General features: G+C 41.0%; 1 protein-coding gene across 5 annotated transcripts in view; it reads right to left on the reverse strand.

Moving 5' to 3' along the window:
- The window catches only part of TXNRD1 (thioredoxin reductase 1), a 36,989-nt gene extending 15,234 nt beyond the window's left edge, over window positions 1–21,755 (reverse strand). The window contains exons 1-9 of one of the 5 annotated variants that reach the window (XM_057420560.1): window positions 21,664–21,755; window positions 10,728–10,837; window positions 8,414–8,536; window positions 4,780–4,852; window positions 4,545–4,664; window positions 3,742–3,884; window positions 3,498–3,613; window positions 2,013–2,238; window positions 218–310 (exon numbers count right to left, since the gene is read on the reverse strand). In XM_057420560.1, the coding sequence (XP_057276543.1) occupies window positions 218–310; window positions 2,013–2,238; window positions 3,498–3,613; window positions 3,742–3,884; window positions 4,545–4,664; window positions 4,780–4,852; window positions 8,414–8,536; window positions 10,728–10,837; window positions 21,664–21,739 (1,080 nt within the window). In that variant the 5' untranslated portion in view covers window positions 21,740–21,755. Of the gene's footprint in view, window positions 1–217; window positions 311–2,012; window positions 2,239–3,497; window positions 3,614–3,741; window positions 3,885–4,544; window positions 4,665–4,779; window positions 4,853–8,413; window positions 8,537–10,327; window positions 10,449–10,576; window positions 10,644–10,717; window positions 10,976–21,663 lie in introns of those variants that run through there. The other 4 variants (XM_057420562.1, XM_057420564.1, XM_057420561.1 and 1 more) reach the window with 4 other exon arrangements.
- Window positions 21,756–23,549: the final 1,794 nt, after the last annotated feature.

Below are 23,549 nucleotides of genomic sequence, written 5' to 3' on the forward strand. Positions count from 1 at the left end.
CCTAAGCTAAGAAACAGATTGCAAAAGCATGCAAGTGATCCAGTGCCCATGGATTCTGGGACTTTTGTCATATCAATTACCCATCGACTGTGTCCAATTAGTATACTGTAATGACTAAAATAAATAAAATTTAAACTATGGATAAAAACACCCCACAAAAATCTCAGCGTTAAATGGAAGGACATTTTACATTCTGATGTTTATAGACAGCACTCACAGTATTGTATTCCCCTTCAATTATTTCATTCCCCTTTGTGGACTTGGATGTAACTTTCAATATTCCAGGAGTTCCTTCCTTAATCTGCTCAACCTACAATGTTGCGGGGGGGAGCGGAGGGTGGGACAGGAGGGACAGACAACAGGAAAAAGAAAGGAAAAAAAGGTTTAGTTTCAAACAAATATATGCAAATGTATCTTTCTGAAGCCATATAGGCGAGTTATATTTTGTCCTCATTACTGCTGTCCTCAGCGACAGTCCTTCCCTTACCCTCCCCCAGGAAACAGAAAGGTGCCCACAAGCTTCCTACAGCCAGCTGTACATGTAAGAGACATGTAAATGTGCAACACAATTCCGGGAAATTTTAGTGTTCATTCTACAGATGAAAAAGTACTTTTCAACAGCTTCCCTAGTTCCTACTTCATATTCAGTTTTTAGAGACAGAAAAAGCAAAGTTTCTGACAAAGTTCTAGTTTTCCCTGTCCTTTCTACACTTTTTAATTTAAAAAAGCCTTCTGTACCATCCTACTGACTTTAAAGGATCACTGTTTTAAATGGCTTTTGTTCAAAGGCAGCATTATTCATAATAATTCATTTTCCATCTTCAAACATCCCAAGGAAGGGTTTTAATAAGCACAACATGCAAAATTTCAAAACAGTGTTTGAAAGAGACAATAAGACCTACTAAAAACATATCCAGCAATTTAAGTTTATGGATATTCTCAACTAGAAACAAGGCCACATATTTTATTCCCATTGAAATCAAAGTCATGTAGTGAAGGGACAGGGTAAGACACACAAAAGTGCATTTTGTGACTAGGGTGAGGGACTGCTTTTCGCAGGGTGCACATGGAGAAGCCCACCTGCCAGTTAGTTGAAATGATCTGCATGTAAAAAAGCTTCCTACTTTCTCATCCCCCATTTGAGCCTACAAAAGCTATGTCTGGAAGAAAAGCTAGATAATCATCCTTGCTTGTCATGCAACATGGGATTTCTGCAATATAAACAATGCATTGAACCAAAGTCCCTTGAAACATCCACTTTCACACTCATAAAGATGATCAGACCCAAAGCATGGAAACTGGCAAGAGCATTTTTTAAGCTCTTCTTGATAGTGGTAAGGGCAAAAACGAACAGTCTGCACTCAATTCAATGATTTAATCCCCAAAACGTTAAACTCCATAGCACGCTGGCTTAACACCAAATTGAAAATGGCTTAATACATTATTTCCCATTTCATAATAATTGAGTACTAATTATTGTGAAAAGACATTAAGAAAAATAAGCACCCTCTGAAGTCTTTGATAAGGCAATTTTACATTAGAAAAGCTCCAGAATTTATCTAATCTGCTTTCCAAACTGAATTTGCTTATACATAACTAACTGCATGAGTACTTCTACGAAATTCAACAAAAACTGAGCAAGTATTTAATCACTCTGCCAAATAAAGGATACAGATGGATACTTCTAAACCCCATTTACTTCTCTGGATAGCTCACTGGTCCTGGGCACATAAGCAGTATTTGCTGGCTGGGAATTTGAGAACCAGCATGAAAGATATGACTATTTGTGATGCACTGGCCCTGATCTTACAGGAAACTATATATTTGCTTAACTATGAGCCTGCAACAACTCTCACAGATTTCAGGACAACTTCTGAATTTAAGTATATTCAACATTTGCAGGACCACAATAAGCAGGAGTAACAACATTTTGAGTGCAACATATACTAATTCATCTAATAAAAGCAATGAATTCTGGAATCTCACAAAGTCATGTAATACTTCGGGCCTACCTTGATCGGCACAAACTCCCTAATGAATTTGATTCCATGTTCTTCCATATATTCACCAATTTTGTTTGCCATATCCTGGTCAAATCCTCTTAAGAGAATGGATCTCACCATTACAGTGACATCTAATCCAACACCGGCAAGGAATCCTGCACATTCCAAGGCAACATAGGAAGCTCCAACCACCAGGGTTTTCCCTGGACAGTAAGGCAGAGAGAAAAGATCATCACTGGCAAAAAAGAAAGAAGGGGAAAAAAAGAGAAGAAAATTAGAGACAACCACAAGGATGTATTGTGCTTCCTATTTATCTAATTTCTTTTCTGTAAGAATAGGACTTTATTCCTCTTCCCGCTCACTAAAGAAACCTAACAATTTAATTTTGGGGGAATTCAGCTGGAATATAATATCAGTACATGACAAATTAGAAAGTTCTAATTAGGAGTACACACACACCAAAAAAAAAAAAAGGAGTACAAAAACTTTCCATCACCACAAAAATTGTTCTTTTTTTTTCTCCCTCAAAAACTTAGGATAAATTGTTAAAAAAAGGTAGGTTGGTTTCCTTGGGTTTTTTGAATGTGAGTCTTGCTTCAAATATATTTTCCTGCAAATTTTACCTCCTAAGAGCTAAAAGGAAGAGGAAGGGGTTCACCTTTATGGTAGAAATACCATCTTCACTTCTTTGAAGACTTACCCTTTTGCGAAAGCATTATAAACAGTGAGAAATATATACAGACAATAAAGAAAATGAATGCAAGCTGCAGTAACAGGCAGAGATAGAGCTAGGGAATTGTGGAAAACATGTTTATGTGCTTGCTTTCCATTTCTTTCAACTGCTTCACCAGGTTACGTCAGTTCTACCATGCTTTGGACCTAGACTATAAAGCCAGGGCTTCTCAAGGAAGCAGGGACTCATGGAGGCATCACGCTTGCTCAGCAGGTATTTAAGCAGAGGTTGGCAATGCAGTTCTCCAAAAATTTCAGTCTAAACCAAGTGTCTCTTCTCAGCCCACAACAGCACAGGCTAAACAAAGATGCTCTCTGCAATGTTGTAGTGGAATAAAATGTGATTGTGTAATTAAAGGCTACATAATAGTTCCTATCCCGCAGGGAACCCGGTATGTGAACTGAAAGGCCATAAGGAACAGAGAGGAAGTAGGTGTATGGGTAACTGGGACAGAGCTGATGAATTAGTTTTATAATGGACAGGCACATGATTCATGCTGTTCTCAGTTACTGCTACTATCAGTCAGAGACAGAACCATCCTGGCCAGCCACCCACAATCCTGTGGTGTCTACGAGACACCAATACTTTCTGTACCTTAAAATCTGTCTATAGCTGTTCTCCTGTGCTTACTCTGCCCTAAGAAAAAGTTACATAGGAAAGAAAAGCAGCAACCAAGCAGCCCTGCTCATGCTTCACTGCTTTCTCTTACAGGTGAAGCATTTACACATGGTGAATGACTTCATATTCCTCCCTGGTTTTACCTGCTAATGCAGTATTCCTTGTCTCCAGGTATGCCCAGGTATCGTGGTCGTTCACCGGTGGCAATGAGAAATCTCTCAGCTGTGTACAGCTTCTCAACTCCTCTTTTATTTGTTGCCTGCGGACAAAGTATTAGTCCAAAGTAAGTATTTCACAGTCCTACCAAAGGAAAAATCATTTTCTTTTAAAAGCATTTATACTCATAAAGTACTACAGGAAGACCCAGCAAACATGGTTAGGGAGTACCTTAACTGTGTGTGGCCCGACAAATTCTCCATATGCGTTCTCATATGTGACTTTTTTCTCTCTCAGCGCAACCCGATAGCCCCAGTTCAGTGAACCAATGTAATTCTGCACAGATTCTGTCATAGTCATCCAGTTGTGTTTGACTGTTAGAAACAAAAGAGAAAGGTTCATCTTTCAGTCTTCTTTTCAGTTCTTTTTCTCATATGGATTTTTTCATGACCCAGTCACCTTTGTCTTACTTTTTTTTTTTCCCAGGGTAACTACTGAAGTTCAAATAATTACACCCATGCAGACAACATGAGAGGTCACAGTGGAACAGATACGACATAAGCCATGGAAAATTAGACTTACTGCATTATCTATAGATTTCTATTGACACATGCATATTAGAGCCAATATAAAGTAAAATACATCTTCTTACATAGTAGTGACAGCAACTGAGGGCAGGGAAAAGAAATCCTTGCCTGTAATTATCAGGAAGTTTATACAGTGGACATTCTGGGGTATTTCCTTAGGTGTTACATTTTGAAATAGAGTAATACCTTACTGCTTTTATTCACACAGCAATCTTACCAAATACTAATGTGATCAGAAGCTATTAATAAATAGATCAAACGCTGCAAGGCAATAAGCGTCATGGCTTTAGACTTGAAAAGCACTTCGTTTCTATGTAATCTCTCTGAAGTTGCCTCACATTGTTAAGGCCAGCAGATGCTGAATTGCAACAAGGACTTGACTGATTGTGGAAAGAGCCTCTGTATTTTCAGCACAAATGACAAAACTGAAGCGTTCTCCTCCTTTACCTTCTTCTGGGAACTGCCATCCAAATTTACGTGAATCTTGCAAGGCTTGTCCCAGTAAAGCTGCCTGGTGCATCAGTTTTTTAGGTATACAGCCCACATTTACACACGTTCCTCCAAGACCTGAGAGAAAGGAGCAGAATGTGTTTTTCACATCAGTGTTGTTTATCTCAAAGGAGAATCAAGAGCCTCTGAGTAAAGCTCCTTTTTAGCAGGTTTACAATGAAGAGAATTTTACCCCATGAGTTTCCCAGAGGTGTAGGTGTGACAAAGTCCAGGACCATCACTTTCTTTTCATATTTGGCAGCCTCCTGCAAAACAAATTAAGACACATATCTAAATATTAGAGGCTAAATGTGGAGTGAGTAGATGATAACTTCATGCATTGCTGAAAAGCTTTGTGACTTTTAATTAAGTAATAATGAATGATTTGCAAGGGAACAGCCAGACAGTCATTAATCTTCTGAATTAATCTGCACACTCAGTAGGAAAAGAAGATGAAAGAAAAAAAAACAGGCATTCGGTCTGCTACACAGCATGGCATCAGTGGATATGCAGAATACTCGGGTGTCAAACCTCCTCTTCTCCATCCTGTCAGTTCCTTCACACTACTTCCCAACATGCCATTTACTTTTTACATATTTAACCAATTCTTCATTAACCCAGTTTTAGCTCCAAAGATGGTTTCTCAAACATTGGTTTGAAACCACATCACACAATGACATGATCAGTCATGTGGTGAAGCGTTACAACTGTGCTCATCCAGACTTCTTTTCTTGTAGAAGGGAACACTTCATTTTAAGTACAATCTGTAGTTATCAGGATCAGCTCTTGCTCTTCAAGCTAGACAACCTGTGGCAAGTTTACTTTACTGTGCAGACTTCATTCAGACTAGAAAAGTGATGCTTATTTCATGTTATTTCTCCTGAGAAGTTTCATTAGCAAACCTACAGTCAATGTGTGTAAATGGTATTGAAAACTGGAATTTTTATACTGATCCCATTGTTCTTTGTGCTTTTAAAGAAAAAGGCAAAAATCGACAGTGATAACTGGTACCACAGAAAAACACTTAAGTACTACATAGTGGAGAAACAACAACAATGGATTCCCCCGTGAGATGCAGCAAAATAACTTTAATACTTAGAGTAACCACAACTTTGCTGCATCACATGATGAGTTCTTAGAAATGCAAGCAATGACAAGTAGAGGCACAGCATATTACCCTGAGGCCTTGGGTTTGGTCTGGGAGGAGCTAGGCAGCATTTAGCATTACTTTACCAGTAATACTTGTTAATCCAAACACTTCACAATCAGAATTTCAATTTGAAATGCATCTCACTTCACACAAAATACAAATCATACTTCAAATAATGCAGGTTGTAGACACCTTTTGAAAATATTGATGCACTGGATCTGCTTCTGATAAAGGTCAAAGTTGGTCAAGAGGGTAACTTCTATCCATCAGCAGCACCTCTGAGAAAGTTCCTCAGGAAGGTGCTTAGGGACTGAGACATGTTATTGATGTTCCTTTATAATGACAACTCTTACACACAGCTCAGAAGAGCTTTACTAGTGTTAACTAAGTAGAATGAATGGATTCCCAAGCTTACACTCAGCTATACGCTCACATAGTACAACACAGCATTGTTTTGCCACCTCAGCAGAGATCACAAGCAGATACAACCACTTCTGCAGAATGATACGCCCACAGTAACAAAACCTGCCCTGCAGGCTTTCAAACCTTACTGGGTTAAGTGCAGTGCTGCATGAGCACAACAAGATTGCTTAAGGCTGAAGATGTCCTGTGTGAACTGATAGTAAGAGCCTAACACTTCGGCCTGCATCTGCAGTGGATTGCACAAAGTCAGCTTGGCGACATTTGCACTCACCGTGGAGACACGCCTCCAAAATAACAACCTTGAGCACAATACAGAGAGGAAAAGGAAGATATGCACACAAAGCTGCACGTGTCATACTGAAAAGCGCACATTTAATCAACCTAGATAAACTGCTGCACACCTCACTGTAGATATGTGGAACTTGGTATAAGAGTTGTGCAGTTGTTGGGGTTTTTTCCCCCCATTTTGTTTTGCTTTGCAAAGCACTGTTAATTCACAAAAAAGATCTGAGTAAGTCACAAGTTTACAGGTGCAAACCAGTTTGACTTCAGCTTCGTGAAATTGATTTGAAATACACATATTATTCTTAGAGTGACTTTATTGCCCTACCATCTCCTGCTCTACTCTACAATCACTTGAGAACACTAATAAGCAATACACTTTAAACTCTGAATTGAAGAAATAAGGCAATTTATCTTCCTAGCTACATACCTTTCCTGCCCCACAGCTTAAAAATGATGCAATAAACATCACTGCTGTAGCTGCATAACCTAACATACGTATACAACAAAGCAGAGCAGTCTCCTTATGGAAACATCAACAGATGGCTTTTGATTACTACAGATTGGTTTTGCACTACTGCAAGCTCCCTTTTACTAGTTACTCTGTTCTATGCTAAAACATCCCCATCCTCTGAAAACCAGTGTTTGCCTCTCTTTGCAGGATACCAGAATTTTTATAGGTCACAGAATCACAGAATGGTTTGGGTTGGAAAGGACCTTAAAGATCACCTAGTTACAATACGCCCCGCCATGGGCTGGGCAATCACCGTCCACTAGAGCAGGTTGCTCCCAAGCCCCGTCCAACCTGGCCTTGAACACTGCCAGGGATGGGACAGCCACAGCTTCTCTGGGCAACCTGTTCCAAAGTCTCACTGCCCTCATAGTGAAGATCTTCTCTTCCATCCTACTCCATGACAACAGTGTGCCTATTGATGTGAAAGTAGTAAATTACTGGAATAGATCATGGACAGATAGCATATTAAAATCCACCACTTAGCACCACACTTTTCCATTATAACAGTTCTTCTAAGGGACTGAGATTTGGTATGAATCCAATTCTATGCTGAAATAGTGTCCTCATTTTCTTTCACTCCTCAATTTACTTCCTTCACTTCTTCAGAACGGAAGAAATGCCTCCTATCTGTCTGGAGGAATAATCCAGTCTCAGGTCTTGAGCAACAAAATAGCATTATTTCTAAGAACACAGAATTCACTTCTGTATAGTTCATTCTACCACAGCGAGAAGAGGTGCAATATGCCTAACTACTGATGTAAAGGAAAGTTACTGTCTTACATTAAATTTCAGCAAGTTTCAAGTATCTGGGATAATGACAACCCTAAGAACTGGTATATTCTGCACCATTCTGGATTCTCTTAATTAATTCTGAATATGCTTCTAAAAGCAATACCCTAACTGAGAATCATAAATTATTTGGCTACAGACAGGAAGTACCAGGCCCTAGAAATGAAGGGTGAAAACCTAACTCTGTACAGGCAAAATCTCCATTTATGCAACTATACAAGCTCACAAATCACAAAATTTCCCTGATTGTCAAAAATTAAAACAACATTCACAACTATTTCTGAACAGCTACTACTTTCAGATAAAACTAGAAACCCCCCAATATTCACTTTGAATAGTTTTTAAAACTTTTTCAATTATGAGTTGAATTCTAATTCAACTACTAATAAACACTGTTGAGATACCTACCTGCTGTTTTCCAATAGCATCATTTCCCATTAGCGGGGACAAAGTTTCATTCTATTAAGAAGTATACCATTTTTATACTTTCCTGCTCCAAAACATAAGGAAAATACCATTGTAAAAATGGGGCTAACCTCAAAAGAAATCCCACTGATCATGTACAAACATTATGTCTCTACAGTGTTAAAGATACCCAGATCCAAGATGTTGAGGATGTCATCCACCTACTTATAAGGCAAGTATAAATCTGTATTTTCTTTCTCATACCTTGGCAGCTGCCAGACCACCAGAGCCCCCACCAATGACAATGAGATCATAGTCGTAGGAATGCGGCACCGCCGTATGCCCATTCATTTCTTGCTGTTTTCGAAGACTACCTTCCTTATGTGCCTGGAACATGGAAAATAAAAAGGATTAGGGAACAATGAAACACTACCCACACAGCTCAAAAACTAGTATTTTCATCAGCAAATATTGTGCTAAGAGAACATAAGTGCATCTGAATTTTCTGAGCTCTGCTTTTAATTAGTTTTTAAAAATTTCACCTTCTTAATTCATCCCTGAATCACTCAGAATTTACTAGATACTAAACTATGAATTTTCTTGACTGTTGGATCCCTGGGTTTCCTTGCAGAGCTTAGTTTTCCGCATCAACACAACTCTAGTGCCTCCTCAAACTCTGTACTCCAGGTTGAGATACATCTCTTCTGACACAGGTATTCTGCCAATTTATTTTATTCTTTTCATCTGCCCTGGCCTTTCCTAATTAGTGTTTTTCCTTTCTTCCTGCATGTATTAGGAGGCAAATACGACAACCGTATACAACACTGTGATAATATGCAATTATCAGTCTTACCAACTGAACAGAACTGGATGAAGAAGAAAATTTCTGAAAACTACATTTTTGTAACACACCTGTGTTTATTAGTGTGTTAGTTTAGCACTGTAACTAACTTTGGCATCAAATGGATCAAGTGTGATCATTACAATTTCACAAGAGGTTTAATTTTTTTAATCACATGACTACCACAGAAGAACAACCCACAAGTGCTAAAATGCATTTTGACAGCTATTTGCCATGAAGAACATTGCACTGTCTTCATATACTCTTTTCAAAATGAGCCTTTGTACTTAATTTGTGAACCTCTGGTTTATCTGGCTTTTGGACCTTCAAGCCTTTGGAGTGGCTGACAAAATTCTCAGCACCTCTCCAACTGCAGGACAAGACTGGAGTGAGTAAAAATCAGACTCCTCAGCTGGTGTATATCTGTGAGTATCAACTAAAATAATAACAAAACTTTCAGGACCAAAAAAGTAAATTAAGAAATCCATACTTATTCACTCCACAAATCTGCTCAATTTTTATTCAAGTGTTTCTATCTGCCTAACTAGGTAGGACTTGATGCAGTACTACTGGAGTAGTCATAGCAAAAAAAAAAAGGAATGAAAAAAAAAAACACCACCAAAAAACCCACACAAAACCCCAGTGAAGTTTCTTTTCTATTTTAATCTTATTTTTGTTTTGCATTAAGCAACTTGGTGCTTAACCCATTCTACTGCCGCCTTCCTCTGAAGTTAGATTATTCCTTCCTTCTCTTCAAGTATAGTTGCATCTATCCTAGAGACTGCTGCCACCACAGGCAAATATCCTCTATCCCTCCAGCAAGTTACACAGCAATGCCAGCAGAAATTCAGGCTATGCATCTACCTGTAGAAAGTCATATTTTAATAGTAGTTCATAACCCTGGGTAGGATGTTAATAGTAGAAACAAAACCTAGAAAACACCCGCGGCTGCTGTGAAAACATCCAAAAATACCTCATCTTCCTTCCTCTTCTCTCGCTCCACCACCCAAACACATAACCCTACCACTGAATCACTGCGCTCAGTTCCCCTTTTTTCTAGTTTTCCAACATGGCCATTGGCCAGGCTTAAACTTCCTACTGCAGACCAAGAGCCAAAAGGAGCACATGTTGCATTATGATATGCAGTTTCACATTACTCACATATAGGGACACAGAATTAGACAAGGTGTGCTATTCTTTCCCAATGCACACCTTGTTTGCTCAGTGGCAACATCATGATGTGAAACTTAAGTGCAGACTAAGTCCCACACAGTCATTAGACCCAACTACTAAGAACGGGATCTTTATGATGCATATAGAGAAACCACAACACCTACTCATAAAATTTGCTTCGATCACTACTTGTATCACGCTACTTCTTTTTTTTTTAAGAAAAATGCTTCCTGTTTTCACATGGATTAAGAAACTTCAGCTTTTATTCCCTACTGTTTGGTTCATTTTTCATTAGTTCTTCATAATCATTCTTAATGTTCAGATCAAAGTACGTTACAGCCTTCCCCTTTGAAACCACCTCCCAGAATCCTGCTCTGGAGTGGCAACAAGGAAAAGTTCCACATTCCATTTACTGGGGAAAGTCATTCATGAGCACGATCCCATCCTGACCATGGATCTCCTCCATTCTTCTCCCAAGAACTACAATTTTAAAAAGAAAGCCTACACTCTCATTATTTTTCAATGTCAAAACTAAATCAGACTTTAAAGCATACCTCTACCTACCTTTAAAGTTTTCTCATCCTCTTCTATTTGCTCCTCCTGTACAAAACCAAATGGCTGTGAACCTTCTGCCGTTACATGGTGCTGCCCTTCTTGCAGCTTCTGTGCTCCCTCTGTGAAATAAAGAGTAAAATAACGTAGTGTCTGGAGAGACCTCCCTTATGAAGGCTGCGCTCCTCAAGGGAAACTGTCTGGGGGAGTGGCCTGGCAGCTGCATCGTTTCCTCTTCAGCAGCATGCCTGTCTCGGGGGAGCGTTTCCTAAGGCTACTGATGAGTCATTTGCAACGTTAGGATGACTTGCTATATTTTTCTCTTTAATAAAATCCCATACAAGACTTGGCTGAGATTTCAGTACTTTCTGCCAATCTAACAACATGCCTGGAACAAAGCAAGGAAATAAGATTTGCTGGGGCTAATCCTGAAACTTCAGTCTTAAAGCAGAATTATTGTTTTTACCTTTCTTGCCCAGAAAGGGATTTTTTTTCATGCTGATCTGCTGTATTTTTTTCAGTATTGTACTTTTTAAACTGAATTAAAAGCTTTTATTTTTCTCCTGCAATTAGCTCCCTGCAAACTTCTTCCTGTTCAATTTACTGATATAACTGTTTTTTCCATGCACTGCCCACCTAATTCCTGTCATACAGTATCGCTCATACTATGAAATCCTCTAAACAAATGTATTCAAAGTCTGCAAAAGATCTGTTTGCCCACTGGTCATAGCTGATTTTATATATGTATTGGAGGAAAGCTTAAGCATATTAGCAGAAAGGAAAAAAGTACATCTTTACACATATAATCATAGAATGGCTTGGGTTGGAAAGAAACTTAAAGCTCATCAAGTTCCAACACCTCCCACTAGACCAGGCTACTCAAAGCCCCATCCAACCTGGCATTGAACACTGGTGACACTTTATTTGATATGGCATGGGAAAAAAAAAAAAAAGAAGAAAATCTAATATTTTATTGCAACCCATTATCATCTCTGCCTTCATCCACATAACTCTGAGTTATCTTAAGCTGAATTTCCACTAAATGGGTCAGTACATGCTTGTACTTAATCACATACATACTTTGCACTGCACGACTAGCATCAATGAGCAAACTCTGACACGTGCACATATTTAAACAGCCATACCGAATGCGTATACATTCCTTGGGCAATGAGCCCACAAACCTGAGGAGCATTCACACAAACACACAAGCCTAAAGGCAATCACTGAAAATTGTGCTGCAATTTCATCATCTAAGATTTCTTCTCTGAAACTTGGTGATAATATTCCTTTATCTTACAAAGGTCTTGGGAAGGGTACTTTGCTGATGTTGGTAAAGGGGTTTGAAGATCAGAATTGTTATGCCATAATGTTAATGATGGATAATAACTGGCCTATTCTAGCTTGAGAAAGGGATGTAGGAATTAATCTGTGTATATACACATGCATATGAAGAGAAAAGCAGGGACACAGGTTTTGAATGCTGGTCACAATCTTCTCAATGCAGAACAGTTTTCTTCAGTATATTATCAAAGCTACAGTCCTGCATGTACCTGAAGCAACTGAAGCCTTGTATTTTTTTTTCCTGTAACAAGTCTGAACAGCCTCAGGAATGTTCACCTAAAGCTGTATCTTCAATGAGATGAAAATCTAGCCGTTTTCCAGCACAGGTATTTATATAAACATCTCTAATTATTTTCAGGTAGGTCTGTGCTAGAAGTGCCAAGCTTTAATAATAGCCCCAAACCCCAAAGGCAACCTCTGGCAGAGACTTGAAAGAGTCTGCATGCAGGTGCTGCAAGGGGCCTCTCCCTTGCTGGTTTGGGCAACCTGCCACAGGCAGGATGACAAAGCAGAAAGTGCTCTGTGCGTCACATGCTTGCTCTCCATAAAATTCCAGCCATTAACGGCAATTACAATAACCCCCACTGATGAATCAATACTTCCCAGAAATCAATCAGCAGACACCTTTTTGTAGTGTAGGAGAACCTGGGCCATGGAGCCACTCTGGATAATCCTCAGACATAGTGGCAAGGGCTTTCTCTGTCCATAAGCATCAGTGTTACTTAAGCACATCTGCAGGAATTCACAACCACTGCAGGAAGATCCAGTGAGGCTCTTACCCTGCCCTAGCACCACCTTGGTTTTTGTTCATCCCAATCTAAAAGGTGGTGGCTGTTGAGTGCTATCTCCCCTATGACCTGCAAAGTGCTCCATGATGTGTGGTGAACCAATCTAACTAATCACTACTATCAAAAGGGGACAAGCCTACCCACACTAGGTTTTTAATTTGTGTTGCTGTCTGGGTACTTGGCACCAGCTCTGGCAGCCAAAAACCCTTACATGAGCTAAACCAACTCACTAACCTAGGAGAAAACTAACCCAGGAGAAGAAAAGATGTGGACAGTTTCCCACCAGCCAAACAAGCTCAGGGAAGGGTCCTGTGAGCTCCACAGCTGGTGTCAGGCAGAAGGCATACCCATATTGAACAGCAGAGAGGAAGAGAAGGCAGCAACATTTCTCTTGTTGGTAGCAGCAAAACTCCAGATTTGCTTAGCAGCTTGTTAAACCAGTGGAAAACCCCACCTATTTAGCGTTTACTTGAATCCATTTCTGAAGCAGACTACACTAAGCCTGACTGACCCTTCTTGAGCAGGGAAAAACCCCCAAAACCAAACAAACAGTGAAACAACTATGGTATTTTTAATCCATATCCTTCCTTATTGGGAGTGAGCTTCCTCACAAATCAAAGTCCTCCCTGGTACCAAGGCCTCTGAACTTTTGACTGTTGGTTGTGTAACTTCTGGCAGAGGAGCAAAAAGGCACAATCCATTTCAGAAGGCCTTGACCAGGCAGGAACATGACCACAAAAGCATAGAATAGCTTCATGAACAGAACTGCTCCAGGATAAGAATTGCCTTACTCTGCAAAAGCATCCGCACAGGGATCCAACAGACTGCCGAGACACAATGTGGGGAACCATGGAAAGCACCTACCCTTCAACCATTTGTCATGAAGGTCTGTAAACGGCACTTCAAGGCAAATGTCTTCACTGATTTATCTAGATTTTCTGTACCACACAGGACATTATCAACAAGAACAAACTTCACATTTCTTATGTAATCAAAAAATAGCTTCGTCTACTCCAGTAGTTCAGAAGATGCCCCCAATTTTGTAATGCTAAGGAACAAGCATGGAATTTGCTTTACACCCTTATCTTCAGGCACCCGAGAAGTATGGGCTATTTCATATGATGATGAACGTTTACCTTATGCTCAAGTGAACTTTTTAGGTGGAGAAACTTTCAGCTCTTCCTTCTCCTAGATTTGCTCATTTCTTTCTTTTCAACACAGGTCACTACTTCCTCTGTTGCACAAACTCAAACATTTGGAATTAATGGTATCAACTGGCCATTATATCATTCAGATTACGACAAGGGGGAAAAAAACAAGCCTTTTAAATACACACTTCCAGCCTGGATCATGTAGAGATCCATGCCAGAGGCTACCTTACGATCAGCTGAACTGACAAACCTGTGAAGGAATGGAAACCTGAGGCTTTGCTTACACACACAGCTCTTGCTTTACCTATTAAACTGTCTTCATCTCAACCCCTGAGTTTTCTCACTTAAACCCCTCCATGCCACTGGCGGAGAATAAACCAGTGGTTGCATGGTGCTTCGCTGCCAGCTGGAGTTAAAATACAACACTCATTCTCAAATTCAAAAAAACACCAAGCTTCAACACTGACAAGTAAAACAGTAAAGTGCATTTTCCTAAGAAATCGGAAATTTTCTTGTGTTATTCCTTACATTTGTTCAATGTGTTGCTCCAAAGTGCTTTAGTTTTCATTGCATTCTTGTTAATCCGCTCTTAATCGTATCTTAAGAGCTTAAGACTTCTTCCGTTTAAATAAAGCATAGCTTGAATGGGATCAAGATATAATGCAGAATAACTTAAATTTGCCCTTACTTGAAACAGGGTATGGAAACAGAAACTGGTAGGCTCTGCTTTGGCACAGATTTCTGTTAACACAGTCCTGGATTGTAGTTCTTGGTGTTACTCCAAAACATCTATCTCCATGAAAACATAAATCCTTTTTTACCACAACTATTTGTGCATAAAAGGCATTTAAATGCATTTTTATAACTGGCAAAACATGTAGATACAAATTTTCTTCTGGAAACTTTTCATCCTAAGTGTTAAAGTTCTTCAAGTCAGAGCAGAAAAAAAGCCTCATCATTGTCAGCAAAAGAAATGCAGTTTAACACATTGAAAAGGCAGAAAATAATAGGAAGCTTCACAGTGCTGTTTTCTCAAAGGACAATAAAAATCTACTGTGAACTTTTAATCTAAGCCTTACATAGCAGGGCAGGAATTACAAAACCAAAGCAAGCCAAAGAAGAAACACTGACGAATGCCAGATCAAACGAAAGGCAAACTTTCAAGTGACATCTGAGGGCCTGATTCAAAACTCTCCATACTCAATGGAAAAGCTCCCACTCAAAGGCCTTAAGTGACAAAATTCACACCTTTCAGGTCAATCTTCTAATAAACATATGACTATGACTCAGCAACATCCTCCAACCTGCTTTTCACTCAAGACTGTGTTTTGGGCTCCAATCTACCAAGCTCCAAGAATGAGAAGATTTGCTAATGTAGGGCAAGGAGCTCAAAACTGAAATACCTCATTCTCAGCTTCTATACAACCAGGCACTCAAGCTTATAACCTGTTGCATCCTGATAGTCTGAAAAAAGGGTTCTGAAACTGGCCTCAATTCCTAGGAAAAAAAGTAACTCCTACTCGCAGACATTTTTTTTTCCTTTTCCAGGCATCCCTGCAGCTACCATGAAAGTCCAACCATAATATGAAAGGGTATTTCACTTTATTGACTTCAACCAGGGTATCACTGTACTCTTTGTCTTGTTATGAAAAGTCCTATAAGACATGTTTCTGCCATAATAATTATAGAACTTGAGACCTCACTGCAACAAGCCCAGGCTTTCTCACAGACCTTCCTGGTAGTGCTATCGCCACCGAAGTCCTTAGCAGTATCAGACAATTGGTACTTGCCCTAGAAAGTCTTCAGCCATTACTCTTATGTAATTGTTTACAGCAAACCATATAGGAAATAGCCAGGTTGCTCTAATTAGCACTAACAGGGATGCATAACATCACATGCTGACCTCAAATATTTCAATAACATCTACAGTACAAAATCTACTGGCTTAAACAGAACAAGATATGTAAATTAAAGGTGAACTTCAGATCATCTCTTCCTCAGTAAAAAGGCAGGTAAGGCTAAATTATTTAGGTATCTTTGACCTCTTCCATTTTTCACTTTATTTCATTGTGAACTAAGTTGACTACGTTATGAAAAACTTTTAATTTAAAGTTTCTCTGTCTCTGGACCTATAGTAAAAGCTGTCACAGCTCACACAAAGATTTATCTTTATGGAAAATATCATCTTACAATACTGATAATTTTAACATGGCTTTTTGTCTATTCCCTTCAAAAGCTGCTGTTGCTTTTGGATTTACCCATATTATTATAATGCTTTGTCTAACCCAAATCAAAGCAAAGGAAGCTGATTTCTGGTATGACTACCTGTAGGTGTATCATGCTCACAGTGCCTTCCATACTGGCTCACCCTTCATTTGGGATGACCTGAAAAAGCTGAGCATCCTGCTGTTTTTTCTTCAAATTCCTGTGGCCAACACACAAACCTGTGGCTCCCACAAACTGTGATTAATACTCTCATGCTACATTTTTTTTTTCTTTCCTGGTCAGCAAATAAATAACTCTCTGACAGGAGAAGGAAGCAGCAGCAGCCACAACTGAACAAGTGTGGCACCTGAGGCACAGAGAGGTAAAGCAGTACTTAGCAGGGATGGAACAGGATCTCCTGGTGCAGGTGCCATTCATTAGTCCCCACTGCCACTGGCCACGCCTTTATTGTCTCTTCCACAACTAAAGCCATTTATATATTCCCACACATCTCTTTGTAATCAGGGTTGCATTTTAGTCACAGAGAACATAAAAAAAAAAAAATAAAAGGTGGAAAACAGCTCTCACGTGATCATGGTTTTTGTCAAACAAGTCAGTATTAACAGAGAACACAGTTAAAGGAAAACAAGCTTTTTGCAAGTTATATCCAAGAACGGGCATGAAGTTTAAGGCAGATATTGCATCATGGAAAGTACTTGGGTACTTAGCTCAGAAGCCTGTGACTTTTTTCCCTGCCCAAGCAGGGCTTTTTTAAGGGTGGAGGAAGACCCACTCATTTTAGTCCAGAGTAATCAAAGTTCCTTGTCTCTCAAAAACAAAAGGACTTGGTCAGAACAATTTAATCCTGCTTGCAGTATCCCAACAAAGAATGACACAGCATTTCTATGAAGTGAGTGAAGCAGGGTAGCCTAACAGGACACTGCCCTACAAACTGTCTTGTCACCTTAGTGATACACAGAGGTTCTGACAAGGGTCTAGCTCGAAACAGTTGTGAAAGATGGGTGGAAAACAGTAAATATGTTACACTTCTGCGAGCTAGAATTGGAGATACGCTTGCTTTGTGTCAGGCTGTGCAAACAGTGGAGGAGTTAAGGAAGTTAAGAGCTTCCTTCCCATCATACTGGGGATGCAACACCATGGTGCAGGTGAGGTGACCATGGCAAACAACACCTTCTTCTCCAAGCAGCTGACTCAACAAGTAAAACAGGCAAGTTTGCTAGAGTAGAAGATGAAATGAGATGGTATCTCAGTTCACTATGTAAAAAATAGTTCATTAGCAGATCTTTAAGAAAAGCTAAGACTACACTAGGCTAAGCTATTATTATTTTCTATGGAAATATAAGTATTTGCATGCTTTACTTACTTCTTCCCTTTGCATTTGTATCTCATATGCAAATAAAAGTGCTAGGTCAGATACTGTCGTAACAGCCAAAAATTACCTCCCAGTCACCCAGTTCCAAAGGGTTTACCATAAATGAGTCCGACTACATAATCAACACTACAAGGCACAAAGAGAATATATAGGAAAGGCAATATGCTAAGAAAGCAACAGCTGTGAGCTTTCTGGAAGAAAAACAGCAGATCAAACTGAAGATGAGGAAAAAGAGATGGTGTCAAATATAGCATGGCAAGTTAAGAGTACGGCTCTGTGAGGAAGACCTACACTGTGACACCACATTCAAGAAAGGAAGTTACTGACAAGGACGGATGATGAAAACATGAACAAGCACTGGAAAAGAATTTCACAGGAAATACGAGTCAAGATGCTACAGACTGGAAGGCGGCTGCATTACAACTGGCAGGTATCAAAAACCAGATCAAAGTCGGAGGTGACATCAAAGATAAAACTTTCTCAGGAGACAGGAGTGGTAAAGTGTACTCATTTTAAACCTGTGGAAAAAGAAGTTACCAATTCAGCACACTGGATAAGCCACAGTGTACAATTTTATCTGGAATTTGGTTTGCTTTCTACAGGCACAACCAAAACAACAGCAAGACACCCTACCAAAGGACGGCCACAACGGGCTTAGCTGAGGAGGACCCTTCAGACAGGAGCAAGCAGTGAAGTTTTATCTTCAAGGAAGTCTTGAAAATAAAGAAACCATAACAATGGACTGGAAAAAAGGGGGATGAGTACCATACACTGTTAGGGCTAAGCACTGTTCCTGTTCACAGGAGAAATCAAGGGGGCGGCGTAACTGTGAACAAGGGCAGAGGAAGGACATGGGCAACCACGATGCCACCTCGAGGAGTCAAGTCCACTCTACTGCTCTCCACAAAGAGTGATATGACGCATCTGTTATTGTTACACCTGGGCAATTCACATGTAAATTATATGGTCAAAACATCTGCAGGAAATACTGCAAAAATACAAATATTTGGGGCCTCATTACTCAGATACATACCTAAATGTCAATGCAACTTAATTATCACTGGTAATTAAGCACAGAACTAGGGTCACCAAAGTTAAACCCTCTGTTATTCTACCTCACAGTTACGCTGTTTTCAGGGGCTATTATATATAAGCACTAAAAATGAGGAGCGGTGATTTTAACCATGCTTTGTTAGTTCACTTTGTAGAATCCAACCCAAATTTAATTCCAGGCCCACTAGTGAGCGTGTCCCAGGTGCCCAGTCCTGAAAGGAGCAAAGCAACTTCACGTGTGAAAGTCTACTTGAACTTAAAACACAACTGCTCTTAAAATTTAACTAGTATGAGGATCTGGAGGGAAGAAAAGCATCACTTGAGGTTATACCAAGGTCGAGTCCCACAGAAATAAACAGTATGTTTTATAAAGCAAAACCTGCAACCCAGGCTACCTTAATTCTGCAGTAAAGCATGTTTATAATACTGAAAACTAAAGCTGTGTGGAGATAAATAAACAACAGCAACAAAATATAGTCAGTATAAGCATTATGTTCTGAGTTATTGGCAGTTTTCATACCTTTACAGCTACAAAATGTCATAAATACTGCATATGCAAAATGTAATTGTTGAAGTAAACTGAATGCTATTTGAAAATTGTAGGATAACCTTTTTGAAAGCACAAGCTAAGGACAGAAGAACGTATTTAACAGTTATGCAAAATACATGTAAGTACTTTATCTTCATGTTTTTACTTTTTCCTGTGCTAGCCACCATTTTCCTTCCAGTTTTGCTCATTGCCAGCTTCCCTCATCACCAGCTTCCTACCCTTTGCCTTTTTAAACATTCTTAGATCTCACAGCAAATTAGTAACTCTGAATTTATTATTCCCATTGACAAAATGATGGAAGAGTGGGAATAGACCCAGAGAGTAATTAAGAAATTCTTACAGCTAGGAACAGACCAATTTCTTCCTCCTCCTACACACATCAGTTTAAATATGCTTTGTCCAAAAAATGTATGTAGATATTAAACAAATCCTACTGCCTGATATGACTAACTATGGAAAGGGGTTAATTTGAGATTGTTCATGTTTTAAAGTCTGTTAAACAATGAGTGACTAGCTTTTCTGAATTATATTTCAGTTTTAAAGTAAATTATGTATGTCTACTTGCATCTCTGTAATTATTTGGGTTTAATCGTCTATTTAGCCTCTTCCGCAGCACCCACAACTCATCTCTTGTTCTTGATGGATATAAAAACTTTGACTTGTTCCTTCAGGAAGTGGGCGTTGGGTTACAGATAATAACCCACTGGTACGCAACCACCCCAGAGGCACAACTGCCTAGATGCTGAAATAAAAACCTTGACGTCACAGTTTAAACCAAATTTCCTGGAGAACTACTTTAAGATGCTGCCAGAGCTGTAGAATGGGCAGCAGCGAGCAGTAATGTCTTAAACTGAAGAACCAAAGATACAGCAGAGCATATAAAAAGAACATATTGTTTGGACTTTGGTTTAAGTCATTTAGCCTAAATGAGTCAGCTTCACAGGGCTGAAAAAGCTCGTTAAGATGCAAGCTTCAGTTCTGAGTTTGGGTCAGCAGCATATCGTTGTCTAGAGGAACCAGGTTTGGGTATAACTCCATAGCCAGATATACTGCTATGGAGCTCTGCCCCAGACTCTGTGCTCCCATACCTGCCTAGCTTTCAGCATCTGATTTAAAGCTAAATCGGGGATTTCTAAATCAGAAGGCAGCATTAGGTAAGGGCACTGTTGTGCGTTAAACCCAACAAGTCTCGGGGCTCTGCACTGCCCTGGAAGCGCAAGGACAACTGGCCTCTTTGAACAATCGTTTGAGAGTCTTCTTTTTGCCCAGTCCTTCCTGTTAGGGTCAAGGAACACCCAGTGCTTCCAATGCCAGGCTCCTGACTCAGACTCGAAGATTTTATGTTGGTATAATTAAAAGATACTAAGCAATATGGAGCCATAACACTAAGCCTATTTCATTAGTTTTAACTGTTATAAGCCTCACCTTTGTATTTGCCAACTCCTGCTGTGCTTCTGCCTCACACAAATTGTTACTGCACAGGCATCATTATTCTTTGTTTGCAAAGTCTCTGACAATTTCCATTCTGCACAAGATAACTTAGAATATTGTATCATACCTTAGAGCTACCAAGGTGCTTTAGCTTCAACGTTTTCAAATTACTGCATATAAAAAATATCTTTAAAAACACACCTCTTTCCCAAGGATCTGGTAGAGTTGAAAACTACTATGCCTTCAATAGTAGATACTCAATGAAATACTACATCCTGAGAGTGTTTTCATTTACACAGAACTGCTGTACACCACCAGATGTAAGCGCAGGTTAATTTTCAGGCACTCATTACTTCAAGCTCATTATTTCTCTTTTTGTGCTGGGTCTTACAGACTCAGTGAGAATACAGTTAATACTATATCCAAGGAGCATCAGAGGCTAATGTTTCGACTCTGAAGAGGTGCAAAGCAGATAGATGAAACACAAACTTGCCAATTGCTGTTGCAACGACATGTCTCGATCCTGGTAAAGAGACTGCCTGTATGGACCAGAGGGCCTTTCAGCTCCCACCTAATTCCAGATGTTCTTCCCTCCTTGGCCACCGTCTCCCTCCAGGCACCCACTGCACAGCCCGGCAGAGCCCGTACCCCGACCTACACTACGCAGCTCCTCTCTTGCTGGTGTCCGGGAGATGATCCGCACAGCCCTGAGCAGACCCTCTGCCATCCACGTCAGCCTCAAATCAGGTAAAGTCAGAGGAAAAGACACCGCCACATGTTGTGTTTGGGAACAGGTAACTAACGCGCGCGGGTCTGTAGTCACACCACCTTAAGGCACATGAAAGTTGTTTTACAGCGCTGTACCTCCATACCCAGAATACCCACGGGGCGGGCCCACCAGCGCCCTGCGCCGACTTCCCGAGTGTTTCTACGGGGAAGCCAAAGTCTTCGGCCGCCCTCCCGCACCCGGAGCCCACCGCCCCGTTGTCAAGCACCACTGTCCGCCGGGAGCCATCCGTCCGCTGCCGCCTACCTGCCGGTCCCCTCCGCGCCATGCCGGGGCCGGGCGCCTGCTGCACGGCTTTACTCTTCCTCAGGACGCTGCCCATACTCCGCTCCGCTCCGCGCAGCCACCCCCCCGGCGGCGCCCCCTCGCGGCCGAGGTCGCCCCTGCCGACGCCGCTGGCCGGGCTCTGTCGCGATAGCAACAGACGCGGGAGCGAGCCCAGCCCCGGAACCGGGGCGACCCCTCGCGGTAGCCGGCGGCGGGCTGGGGCCGGCGGCGGAGCCCTGGCGGCACCGCAGGAGCGGAGCGGGAGAGTTCTCCCGTCGCGTTTCGTGGCTGTGCCGTGAGTCGGGCAGGGAGGGCGGTGGCGGCGATATGGGCGCTTCGGAGGGAATGAGCCGGCGCGGAAACGCCGCCTAAAGGGAGCATTTTCTGCTGCGGGGACGGAGCGATGGGCTGACCCTCGCCAAGCGGCCCTGCCTGCTGCGGGATGCTGGCGTTAAAGGAGCATCCGGGAGGTGGTTCAGAAATATTTACTTACCACAATTAATGCTTCGTACTATGGAATCTCTCTAAAAGAAGACACCCTAACTGAAGGATGCACTGTGGAAGGCAAATGCCTGATGAGGCTTATCACACTGCTCCCTTCTGGGCTGGGGAAGTTATCTGCACCTTATCTTCCAGCGCTGCCCCGGTGTGGTGCCTTTCACACGAGGACATGGCAAGCGGCGCGCCTGCCAAGAAGGGTTTCTGGTCTACACTGAAAAGACCGGCAGGGTAAGGTGAAAGCCATGATCCTGTAAACCACCAACAAACTCACACACAAACATCTCGTGCCATTGCCGGCTCCAATTTGGGCATTCATCACTGTGCATGTGAAAGTATGTGAGCTGCTATACCAAACATGGCAATCTCTCTAATCCATATTCTTGCTTATGGCAAATACTGACATTTGATTGAAAGGTTTGAAAAAGGCACTAAACTAACCATTACTGGGTTTGGTGGGGTTGTTCAACCTGGAGAAGAGGCGGCTCAGGGGAGACCTCATAGCAGCCTTCCAGTGCCTAAAGGGGCCTACAAGAAATCTGGAGAGGGACCTTTCACAAGGTCATGTAGTGACAGAACAAGAGCGAATGGCTTTAAACTGAAAGAGGGTAGGTTTACATTAGATATTAGGAAGAAATTATTTACTGCGAGGGTGGTGAGATGCTGAAACAGGTTTGCCCAGAGAAGTTGGCTTGGAAAGGACCTTAAAGCACATCCAGTTCCAAACCCCTGCCATGGGCAGGGACACCTTCCACTAGACTAGGTTGTTCAAAGCCCTGTCTAACCTGGCATTCAACACTGCCAGGGATGGGGCAGCCACAGCTTCCTGGGGCAGCCTGTGCCAGTGTCTCACCACCTATCCTACTAATGCTGTCAGTACAGGACCCCAACCGCAGCGACTCTCAGTAAACTGCCACATAATTAATAATGAGCAACAGTGGAGGAGAGAGAGAAAGGGAAGAAAGAAAATGGGATAAGAACTTTGAGTCCTAAGGTTTAAGAGGCATTGCCTCCTGGTCCTCAGCATTTTTGAAGAGGACTTCAGCAATTCCAGTTTCTGTTGCTATATTGCTCTTCCACTTTGCAGTAGTATCTCTGATATCAGCTGGTGTTTCTAATATCAAATAAAACCCAAAATAACTAAAGACTGTAAGTGGAAAAAAAGTCTCTGAACTTACTGTGGGAACGATCACAGTGATTTTAGAAATTACATCTTCAACACATATCTGTAATAGCAAAACTTATTATGATAATGAAGATTAATAATTGTTATGGCCATTCAGAAACTGTTAGAGCTTCAGAAATAAAGTCATTGAAATAATTTGCTGAACAAGCTTAGGGAAGGAACTCTGTTCCACCAAACCCCA

Source organism: Pezoporus wallicus, unplaced genomic scaffold (assembly GCF_028554395.1).
Source record: "Pezoporus wallicus isolate ANWC-B61680 ecotype Strahan unplaced genomic scaffold, APGP_CSIRO_Pwel_v1 contig_2871, whole genome shotgun sequence".
Taxonomy (NCBI): domain Eukaryota; kingdom Metazoa; phylum Chordata; class Aves; order Psittaciformes; family Psittacidae; genus Pezoporus; species Pezoporus wallicus.